The sequence below is a fragment of the Gossypium raimondii genome, chromosome 12 (genome assembly GCF_025698545.1).
Source record: "Gossypium raimondii isolate GPD5lz chromosome 12, ASM2569854v1, whole genome shotgun sequence".
NCBI lineage: Eukaryota > Viridiplantae > Streptophyta > Magnoliopsida > Malvales > Malvaceae > Gossypium > Gossypium raimondii.
In genome coordinates, this window is record NC_068576.1 from 56187548 (window position 1) to 56198669 (window position 11122).

The 11122-nt window shown below is 35.1% G+C and overlaps 1 protein-coding gene across 3 annotated transcripts; it reads left to right on the forward strand.

Annotated features, from left to right (window-relative positions):
- Positions 1 to 1205: 1205 nt before the first annotated feature.
- Positions 1206 to 9362, forward strand: LOC105765551 (DNA mismatch repair protein MSH3). Of its 3 annotated transcripts, none has more exons than XM_052625791.1 (13): positions 1206 to 2300; positions 2817 to 2999; positions 3311 to 3475; positions 3949 to 4047; positions 4140 to 4391; positions 4806 to 5069; positions 5183 to 5314; positions 5452 to 5712; positions 5794 to 5865; positions 6380 to 6536; positions 7059 to 7510; positions 7704 to 8023; positions 8326 to 9362. In XM_052625791.1, exons 1-13 carry the CDS (start codon positions 1320 to 1322, stop codon positions 8327 to 8329), a joined length of 3342 nt encoding a protein of 1113 aa, XP_052481751.1. In that variant the 5' UTR covers positions 1206 to 1319; the 3' UTR covers positions 8330 to 9362. The 3 variants fall into 3 exon arrangements, with proteins under 3 accessions (XP_052481751.1, XP_012440177.1, XP_012440178.1); XM_012584723.2 differs by having other exon boundaries at positions 6380 to 6529; positions 7040 to 7510; XM_012584724.2 differs by lacking the exons at positions 7704 to 8023; positions 8326 to 9362 and having other exon boundaries at positions 7040 to 7307.
- The last annotated feature ends 1760 nt before the right edge of the window (positions 9363 to 11122 follow it).

Below are 11122 nucleotides of genomic sequence, written 5' to 3' on the forward strand. Positions count from 1 at the left end.
TATTGGTAAATTTTTAGCAATGTAAAAATAATAATTCTCAATCATTAATTGCAGGATACACTATACAAAATTGAGAATAATTTGAACAATAATATCATATTTAAACGTGATTTTGCAACATGAATATTCTATGATTGAGAAACAAGATTACTATAATGTGGAGAGTTAATTATTGTTTAATTATTATTTTAGAGTAGATGTTGAAGTTTTTATTAGATATTCGTTTGATACGGATTTAAATTATGTGACCACATCCCCTATCTTTCATATTATATGTATATAAAAAAAGTAAGAATAGATTGAGTCTTAGTTTGATTGGCATCAAAATTGTTGCCGGTGCAGGAGGACGTGGGTTCAAGTGTGCGTAAAGTACATTATCCTCCTATTTAACAATGCTTTTATCTCAAAAATATTTTTTAACCCAAAAATGCTTATTAAAAACAATGCTAAACTGATCATAATTCTCTGATCGCTAATAGTAGTGACATTATAACATGTGACAACTCACAACTTATATAAATATCCGATAAATATAACAATAACATGATACAAAATTGAGAATTGTTTTGTATACAACTTAATTAGACACTAAAACCACACAACATAACATGAATGAAAATGTAAAAACATTTTTCTAATCAAGTACTTAAAGTATCAACATCTTATCAATTAAGCTTTTTCGTCAGTTTCATTATTAGCGTAACCATTAAATGGAAATTCAAATATTGCATGGATTATATCTAGAACACGTGGAACAAATTACTATTTATGTATTTACCGTATGAATTTCATGGACATGACGTGTTTAAAAATATTAGTACAAAATTTTAACAACACTACTTATTGGTAAATACACTTGTATTAATAATTTGATCTCTATATTTTAAAAATGCTACACGCCGAGTGTGAACTGGAATTTAATGCATAAACAAGTAGCTAGTTGATGGAAGAAGTACAATATTTTTAAGGACTCAAATAAAATGTTCTGAAGTTTACAAATCAATTTAAAAATCCGAGCAACGATTTGGGCTTTTTGTGCAATTAACCCTCTTGAAACTTTGGGTTATTGTACTAAAATGGAACAAGCCCATCAGGCTCAAGTTTTGCCCAATGAAAAAGGAAACATTAACGCAATCCAGGTTATTGTCATCAAAGGCCCATTAGTCTTTGTTTAATGCAAATTTATTGTCGATTTAGCTGAGAGGAAAGCGCGCCAAATGAAGAAAACCCTCCGTTTCAATGGCTCCATTCGTTCGAAAATCATCATCTCTCTGAAAGTCCATTGATTTTAGTTTATCAGTTTATTGATTTGCCCAAACATGGGCAAGCAAAAGCAGCAAGTGATTTCTCGTTTCTTTGCTTCCAAACCCAAAATTCCGGCCGCCTCAACTCCTCCACCGTCAAACCCTTCGTCGCATTCTTCTCCTCCGCCGAAGCCGGTGATTTCCTCTCCTAATGTTAAAACGACGGTCTCGTTTTCTCCTTCAAAACGGAAACTTCTGTCTTCCCACCTCGCTTCCACTCCTAAAAGACTCAAACCCACGCTTTCTCCTCACACCCAGAACCCAGTTCCTCCTCAGTCTAATCCTTCACTCCACCAGAAGTTCCTCCAGAAACTTCTCGAACCCCCTTCACCGCCTCTTCTGGAATCTTCTATCGAACCTTCCGAATCCGATCACAAGAAGTACACTCCATTGGAACAGCAAGTTGTGGATTTAAAAAATAAGTACCGGGATGTTCTTCTCATGGTGGAAGTTGGTTATAGGTTTCGGTTCTTTGGGAAAGATGCGGAAATAGCAGCTAAAGTGTTGGGGATTTACGCCCATGTTGATCGCAACTTCTTGACAGCAAGCGTGCCAACTTTTCGACTGAATGTCTACGTGAGGAGGCTGGTTAGTGCCGGGTACAAGGTTGGGGTGGTGAAACAGACAGAAACAGCTGCTATTAAGGCTCATGGTTCCAACCGGGTTGGTCCGTTTGGCAGAGGTTTGTCGGCGTTGTACACGAAAGCTACGCTGGAGGCGGCGGAGGATGTGGGAGGGAAAGAGGAAGGGTGTGGTGCAGAGAGTAATTATTTGGTTAGTGTTGTGGAGAAAGTTTTGGATGTTTCCGGGTCGGTTTCAAATTTTGGTGGGGCTAATGTGAGGATTGGTATTGTTGGAGTAGAGATTTCAACCGGGGATGTTGTTTACGGTGAGTTCGATGATGGGGTTATGAGGAGTGGGCTTGAAGCTGTGGTTTTGAGCTTGGCTCCGGCCGAGTTATTGCTCGGACAACCACTTTCGAAACAAACAGAGAAGGTATTTCATTTATTACTGTTATAGTTTGTGATGTGGCATATTTACTTGTTTAAAAACGAAAAATATCTGATAAATCATGTGAGGAAATTTTTTTACGGGGATAATTGGAAGTGTTGGCAATGACTTTGTTCCTATAGACCTTTGTAGTTAATAGCTGTTTCTAAGAGACAATGCAGCATGAAAGGGGAAGTTTTGACGAATTACTGGTATTGTTGGGGGAGTAAGAGTTAAAAAGCTGTTGAAACCTACCAAATATGTAGATAGATAAACATGGTCTCACATTCCTTGACCTTGTAGAAATTTGAATAAGAAACCAAATCAACAAGCCTCGATCCCAGTATATTTGGGGGCTTGTAGAATTTGAGTATTAACTAACATTTTGGTCAATGTATCTGGCTTGTTCAACCATGAAAAACAAAAAGGGTATCGTGTAGAGAAATTCCATAAATGTACTGTTTCGCTATTAAGTGGCTCTGTCTTCCAAAAATTTTCTGATTATATAAATATATGTATCAGTTGTTAATGGCATATGCTGGACCTGCCTCGAATGTTCGTCTGGAGCATGCCTCTTGTGATTGTTTCAAGGATGGTGGTGCACTTGAGGATGTGATGTCCCTTTATGAGAAGATGGTTGAAGATAATTTAGCAGACAATGTGAATCAGTTAGCAGAGGCTACAGAACAAAGAAATTCAATTCAGGTGTGAACTTGGTTGCAACATTTTTGCTCGCCGAAAAACATTGAATTTGAACTATGGTTTGTTGTGGGGTTTGTTTTACTCTTAGTAATCAACTAATCTCTTTGGTTTGGTAATTTGTATGACCAAATATACATATTTTAGCTGTAAAGTTTAAATATGTTTTGTCATTTCTTTAAATAGAAAATTTTGCTTCTGGCCCCCTTTTTCCATGTAATAATACTAAGTTGATTTCTTATTTTCATTAAGCCATTGTTTGTTATTGATCTTGCTTTAATGTATTAATTAATTTTCTTGACTTTGTTGATCTTCAGGGAGTCCTGAACATGCCAGATTTGGCTTTACAAGCGCTGGCCTTAACTATTCGTCATCTCAAGCAATTTGGATTTGAAAGAATTTTGTGCTGTGGAGCTTCATTTCGCTCCTTATCAAGCAGGGTGGAGATGAACCTTTCAGCAAATACACTTCAACAATTAGAGGTAATAGTTTCATCATTTTTTGTATACGTCTAGTTCTGAAAATTTGTCAGAATAGCTGTTCCCTTTACTGCCTAGTTAATCTTAGTCAAGTTGCCATTTAGCTCTCCCACCACAAATTGGCATCGGGAATTTGTGATCAGCTAATGGCTGTCATGGTGGTGATTTCTGGTCATTGTGATATTCAACTAGTGTACTGTATCAATGGATCTTCTCTACTTTGCAATTAGTTCCAAACAAGCTTAGACTCCTGAAGCCAATCTTTTAACTAAAGACTGGTGACATGGTAAAATCCTGAATTTTATAATCTTTTTATATCAATGGTAACCAGTTGGAACTCTAGTTGTTTTTTTGTTAATAAAAAGAAAACTTATTGTGTCAGGAATGGTTCCTTCGAAACTATTTTCTTTGGATATTAACTCTCTGCTCTCTCTATTAAAACCTTGTTTCTGAATAGATGCTTTTGCTATCACCAGATTCTGAGGAATAATTCAGATGGTTCTGAAACTGGCTCGTTGCTAGGAGTCATGAATCATACTCTCACTACTTATGGATCGAGGCTTTTAAGACACTGGGTATTTGAGATAAAACTTGGTCTGGCTTCTGGTGGTTTCTATATTTGTCCTAATGTATGATTTCACCTTAAGAGTTTTATTTCATTAAACAGGTTACTCACCCATTATGTGATAGAAACATGATAACTGCTCGACTGGATGCTGTGTCTGAAATTGCTTTGTCAATGGGGTCTTATAAAGGCTCTCAGAGTATTGTTGAGATTGAGGGGGGAGATTCTGATGCAACCATTATGCAGCCAGAACTGTCCTGTTTGCTTTCCTCAGTTTTAACTTTTTTAGGAAGATCACCTGATATTCAACGTGGAATAACAAGAATCTTCCATCGGACTGCCACCCCATCAGAGGTATTGTCATCCCCTTTATCTTGTTATTGTGCATGCTAGGGGAAGCAACAATTACTCAATTAGCTAGGTTCTTAAGGTTCTTCCCCCCTTTTTTTTTTGGTTGAAGCTCTTTCTATTTCATTTGAATTTAAATGTTCCGCTGTTACAATATGGTGTTTTGGCACTATAATTTCTTAAGTCTATCGATTGGCGCTTCATTCAGATTTGTACTGATGAAGGAATGAAAAGTTAAATTTTAATTTGCAACTGCTAGGTGATATTCTGTTTTTTTGTTCTTGGTTCTTCTCCTGCATTTAAGCCGTTTAAACATTGCTATGTTTTTCATTGTTGGAAAATAGCTATAGTGGTGGGTGCTATTGTGTAAATCCCTCTGCTTGGTTCTATTGATAAATTCCTAAGGATTCAGTTGTATAGTTCACTGCAGTTATTCAAGCTATTCTGTCTGCCGGAAAGCAACTTAAGCGGCTTCATATTAATGAAGAATATGAGGACTATGGCTGCAATAAAATTGGAGTTGCAATTGTGCAGTCTGCTCTGTTGAGAAGGTTGATTTTGACTGCTTCATCATCTAAAGTACTTGGCAATGCTGTGAAACTACTGTCTACCCTAAACAAAGAAGCAGCTGATAAAGGGGATTTTACAGACTTAATCATTATATCTAAAGACCAATTTCCAGAGGTTTGTATTTTGGATGAAGTGAAGATCTGTTTAACTTTAATCTTGTTCTTATTGTTGCATTTGATCTTGTGATCTTTTCAAATCCTGTTGGGTTGACTTTTTACTTATTGCAGGTTGCTAGAGCTCGGAAAGCACTTCAGTTGGCAAAGGAGAAACTGGATAATTTGATTGGCTTGTATAGAAAGCAATTTAGGAATCACAAATTGGAATTTACATGTGTTTCAGGAACTACACATTTGGTAGAGGTAGGCTTATTTGTATATTCTGGAATATCCTAATAATAATGTTCTCCGGACAGCTATTATATTATCGCGTACAGTTTTGTTTTTCTTGCACCTCGAGTTGGTTTTTGTGGCCCTGAACCACTTCAATTTCTATGCAGCTGTCTATAGATGCCAAGGTACCTTCAAACTGGGTTAAGGTAAGCAGTACCAAAAAAACAGTAAGGTATCATCCACCTGAAGTATTGACAGCACTAGACCAGTTAAGACTGGCAAATGAAGAGCTCACCATTATTTGTCGAGCTGCGTGGGGCAGCTTTCTTATGGAGTTTGGAGAATATTATATGGACTTTCAAGCTGCTGTTCAAGCTCTTGCCACTCTGGACTGTTTGCACTCTCTTGCCATTCTTTCAAAAAATAAGGTACCTACTTGGTGAACCTTAATACTTTAATCTTGATCTGGCTAAGTTGATATTTTTTATATTTTCAATTGTTTATTGCAGAATTATGTCCGTCCTATCTTTATGGAGGACAATAGACCTGTTCAAATACAAATCCACGCTGGCCGCCACCCTGTAAGTTGAAGCTTATGTTTGAAACATATGATATCTAACTATACTTATTTATAACTGAACCTATTTGGAAGGTTTTGAAGATTTTTTAACCAAATGCTAACATATATTAATAAATTTGATATGTCAAGTGCTTATTGCCACTAACACAGAGAGCTTCTCTCAACATGCTTGATATCCGTACTTCATAGGCATCCCTAAAATTCATGTTATGAAAAATAAGCTTAAATAATAATGAATTGTTTTCTATTATTTGTCTGTTTGAAACTCTCTCTAATAAGTTAACCCAGGATGCTTGGTTGGCCTAATTCTTATATGTAAATAAGAGTACATCTCATAAGATATTCCTTTTCTTAATGCCATATCCTTCTTATTCTATTCTTTTGCCGCCGGTAAATTAATCTCCATGATTGATGTTGATGATGTTTATCCAAATACTCAAACTAAGTTCTTTATATAAATTATAGCCGATATTTTGCCATGGGGTGTTTGCTTACTGAGTGCTGTGTTTGATCAGGTACTGGAGACAATCTTACAAGACAATTTTGTTCCAAATGACACAATATTGCATGCAGACCGAGAATATTGTCAGATTGTTACCGGTCCTAATATGGGGGGGAAAAGTTGTTACATTCGCCAGGTTGCTCTAATCGCTATGATGGCTCAGGTAGAATGTGAGCTCACTATTACTTCTCTCTGTCTCCCTCCCCTCCCCTGCCCTCCTTTCTTGTCTTCAGTTTCATTTGGCCCTTCAGTTAAATTTTTTTTATCACAACATGTTTGACTCTTTTATGGTTTCATACAAAATATTGCTCAGTATACTTCTCTCATTTTCCCTTAGTTCTTTTGGTAACCATTAAGTTCGTTTATGTGCCTCTGCCAAAGATAGTTCATGTGCACTTGTCCCAAAAGCTATATATATATGGTATTTACTTATTGGAAGGCATGATTATAATATGTGATAGTGTTAAGTTGGATGTTGTTCCCTATTCTCTTCCTTTGCGAACTCTTCTACATGATTTCACATTATGCTATGAGATGAGTGAATTCATCAAGTTCTCTCTAATCACCGTTTTTTGTTAAGTAAATAATACCTCTGATGTTGAATTACTCTCATTTCATTGTGTTTCTTGAAGTAACCCTTACCGTTTTGAAACATGCCTTCTGATCCTTTTAGGTTGGTTCCTTTGTACCAGCAGAATCAGCCACTCTGCCTGTCTTAGATGCTATCTACTCAAGGATGGGTGCTTCCGACAGTATCCAACAAGGGAGAAGTACCTTTCTAGAAGAACTAAGTGAGGCTTCTCAAATACTCCACAGTTGCACTGCAAACTCACTGGTCATCATCGATGAGCTTGGAAGAGGAACTAGTACACATGATGGTGTAGCTATTGCTTATGCCACATTGCATTATCTACTGGAGCAGAAAAAATGCATGGTCCTTTTTGTGACCCATTACCCTAAAATTGCTGATATTAAAGCCGAATTTCCTGGGTCTGTGGAGGCATACCATGTCTCGTATCTGACCTCAAATAATGATGAGGGCACTATCGATTCAAAATCTGATCATGAAATAACCTACCTGTATAAGCTTGTCCCTGGTGTTTCTGCAAGGAGTTTTGGTTTCAAGGTTGCTCTGCTCGCGCAGGTAACTCTCCCTCCCTCCCTCTCGGTTAAAGATCATTTCAGAACACGGTCTCCAAAATGGAACAAGACTGGCCCGATTCTTACATGTTCATGGATGATGTTTATTGTTCCCACTTAATTTCTGTGAAAATGGATGAACTTTTTATTCAAACATATGCTTCTCATGTTAATTGTTTGAATGCTTTACCATGCAGCTGCCTTCATCGTGTATCAATAAAGCAATGATAATGGCTACAAGACTGGAAACGATTGAAAGCAGCAGAGCGAGGAAAAAATCAGGAGAAAAGCAGTTGCAGGAAACACCATCTAGTGATCAAGAACTAGAAACACAAGCAATTGTATTAAAATCTACTGCTAGCTTCCGTGGTGAAAGGACAGAGGATTCAGAAGAATTTGTTAGCGCTGTCAGGGACTTGCTTTCGAAATTGAAGTCTGCAACAACGGATGATGACTGTGCAAAAAGCTTGGAGCTATTTAAAGAAGCTCAAGGCATTGCAAATGAATTAATAAACAGGTAAATATTAATTTGATGACAACTTTTTATATTTTTAATTATAATCTCTTACTTTTATAAGGATATATAATATATATTTGATTGAACTTTGTTAAATTAATATATTATAAAACGTCGAGTCGGGGTGGGGCGGGATTGGGTAAGCTATTTTGGAGTCAAGGATGAAAATATTATATAAAGTTCGGGGCAGGGCGGGTGGGGTTGGGGCCGGGGTGGATTGTTCATTCATTTTTTATCTCATTTTGCCCATCACATGCCTCATTTATTTGACTCAATACATTCAAATAATTTTGGTGGTCCAGATAAGAGGCAGTTAGTTCCTCAAGGTGAGACAATGGATATGGTATGAAGGAGAAAAGCAAGATGAGATTTGTGAGACGATTTTGTGAATAGAATAGACTACTATTGTATATGAGCAAGTTTTGTAATTTTTATAACCAGCCATAGTTTCATGTTGATTTTCTGGTGAAAAATGAGGTTGGCATTTCATATATAAAATTATGTTATATATTATATTTTTCATACTTATATCCTAATATCTTGAACTTGAAAGTAAGCACATAAAGGCAACAAATCCCCTTACACAATACCTGTAGTTTCAAACGAGAGACCTACAAACAGTTGTACCATTACCAAACGAAGCAGTCAATAACTCTCAATTAAGGGACCGAAAACGTGTCCCGTTACTTTTCTTTTCATCTAATTACCAATTAATTTAACCCTGAAAACTGAGTGTTTTTTCTCCCTCTCCTTTGTAACCCTAGCTGCCGCTACCACTCCGGCATCGTCTCCCACTTGGGCACCTCCAAATGACAACCTAAAGCCTCCTCTTTGCCTTTGTCTGTTTGGATTCCCCGGAAATCTAGTCCAAATGCTCAAATTGAATCTTAAAATTCAGTTGCTCATCCGATCCCAAATCTCCATAGTCGGATTGATTTTGGTTTGCCTCTCCTCCTCATTTGCCTCTTAACCGTTGGGATTGGCCACCGAACCACCGAAACTCCTCCTTTTCAAGGTTTTTGATTTTGCGTTCTATTGATCTCTAAGTCAGACATGTTGGACCGACTTTTATTTGCCCGGTTGATTGTTGACTGGCGATGGCCAGAGTAGCGTGAAGATTGGGTCAAAAGAAGTTTAAAAGTTTCAAGTTTTTTTTTGGTTTGGTTTTGGAAGATCTGAACCAGGAGAAGCGAAGGGGAGAAGGATAGCAACCTTTCGGTGGCCTCCGATCACCGTAAAAGGTGGCGGCGGCGGTGCCAGAGACAGGAGGGGACAGCTCTTAATGTATTTTATTTGGAAGAGAAAATTATTTTAATTAAAAATTAACATGTAAAATTAATTAATTAATTTTTTTTTATTTTCTTAATGCATGTTAATTATGAAAATTAAAAAAACAAAAGGGACTAAATTAGAAGAAAACATGTTTTATTACAAATATATATTTTTTATTTATGATTTATTTAATAAATTTGAGCTTAAAAAATAAAAGGGAAAATTTAATTCAAGTCCCTATTTCTTTTCCGTTCAGCTTTTGTGTCTGGCTGATATTTTCATGTGGTACTCGTAAGTGGTCCAAATGTCAATTTGCGTCAGGTATTGAATTGATAGACAAAATAAAAGTATAGGTATTACAGTGGACAAATTGAAACTACATGTATCACATTGATATTTTTATTAAAGTACAGGAGATTTTTTTGTCATTATCCCTTTTAAGAAAATAAAGTGTGATTTTTTTTTGTTAAAATTGTTGTTGTATGGTCTTATGTGTTTGTACTGATTATACCAATTGAGAGTTTTCGTTCTCTTTCTATTTTATAGTTTAGTTTTTTTTTTTATAAAACAATTTTGAATGTCTTATATTTACGAACCAAAATTCAAATAGTTTTCGTTTTCAATCTAAGACACTGATCATTAGATCGGTTTGGATTTAAGGTATGTTATACTTAGTTGATGAATATTTTCACTCTATTGATTGTCGAATCATTGTTTAAAACTCACTAGCCAGACTTTAAAAATAAACATTCTAATAGTTCAATGACTTAATTGAAAATTTTTGAATAACTCAGCAACCGTTTCGTAACCTTTTAAATTTGAATGACCAAAATGGAAACTTACTAATAGTTTAGTAATATTGAGTGTAGTCTATCTTTAAAAATTTATTAAAAAAATTAATTTACAAAATTTGTGCGAAAACTCTATATTGTTGATCTTTTGAGCCCACTTCAAGTTAGATTGGCTAATCAATTTGTCTTGGGGTAAAGATTTTTTCTGCTTCCGTTTTTTTCTACTTAACTCTTGTACATAGAAAATAAGATTCTATTTTTTTTGTTTAATTTATTGCGAATTTATAAACTGTTTTCTTTCGCTCATATATAATTTATCAACCTGAATTAAAGGATAATAAAAAACGAAGATATCTTAATCTTTATTTACTTATTAAAAATCAATTTAATTTTGTTATTTGAATTGATACATCGATTCGTTGAATCGCGTGGCTACAATAACACACGAAAAAGCTGGTATTTCATTTTTGCCAAACATTAAGGTAGTCCAAAATGGTGGCAAAAGAATTCAATATTCTAATTTTACCAAACATAATTTATATGTTGAGTATCTGTTTATTATTTTGAATTTCAACCTAGGTGTTTTCAGTTTTGAAACGTTGACTATTATGTCTCATTTGGACATGGTTAGTATTTGATATTTCTTTTAAAATATAAAAAATATATAAATTAAATAATAAAATGCACAAAAATTATGTTTATGATTCCAAAATAGAATTTGTAACCCCAACAATACTTTGAACTTTGAAGTAAATTATGGCATTATCAATATTCTTATTTTTTTATTAAAAATTTTAGTTGTGCCATAATAATTTTTAATTGTAAAACAAAATAAATTTTTAACATTTCTTAGTTTTAGCATTTTCAAGCCTGTCTGCTATGGTGTGGAATGTGACTACCAACAACCAAAATAAATAAATAATAGCAGCCATTTTATTCCTTTAATCTTATTTTTAATTATAAATTATTTTATTAAATATAAACATTTTTGTATTAAAAATGCACAATATTCCATATAAATAATAAATCCAAATTT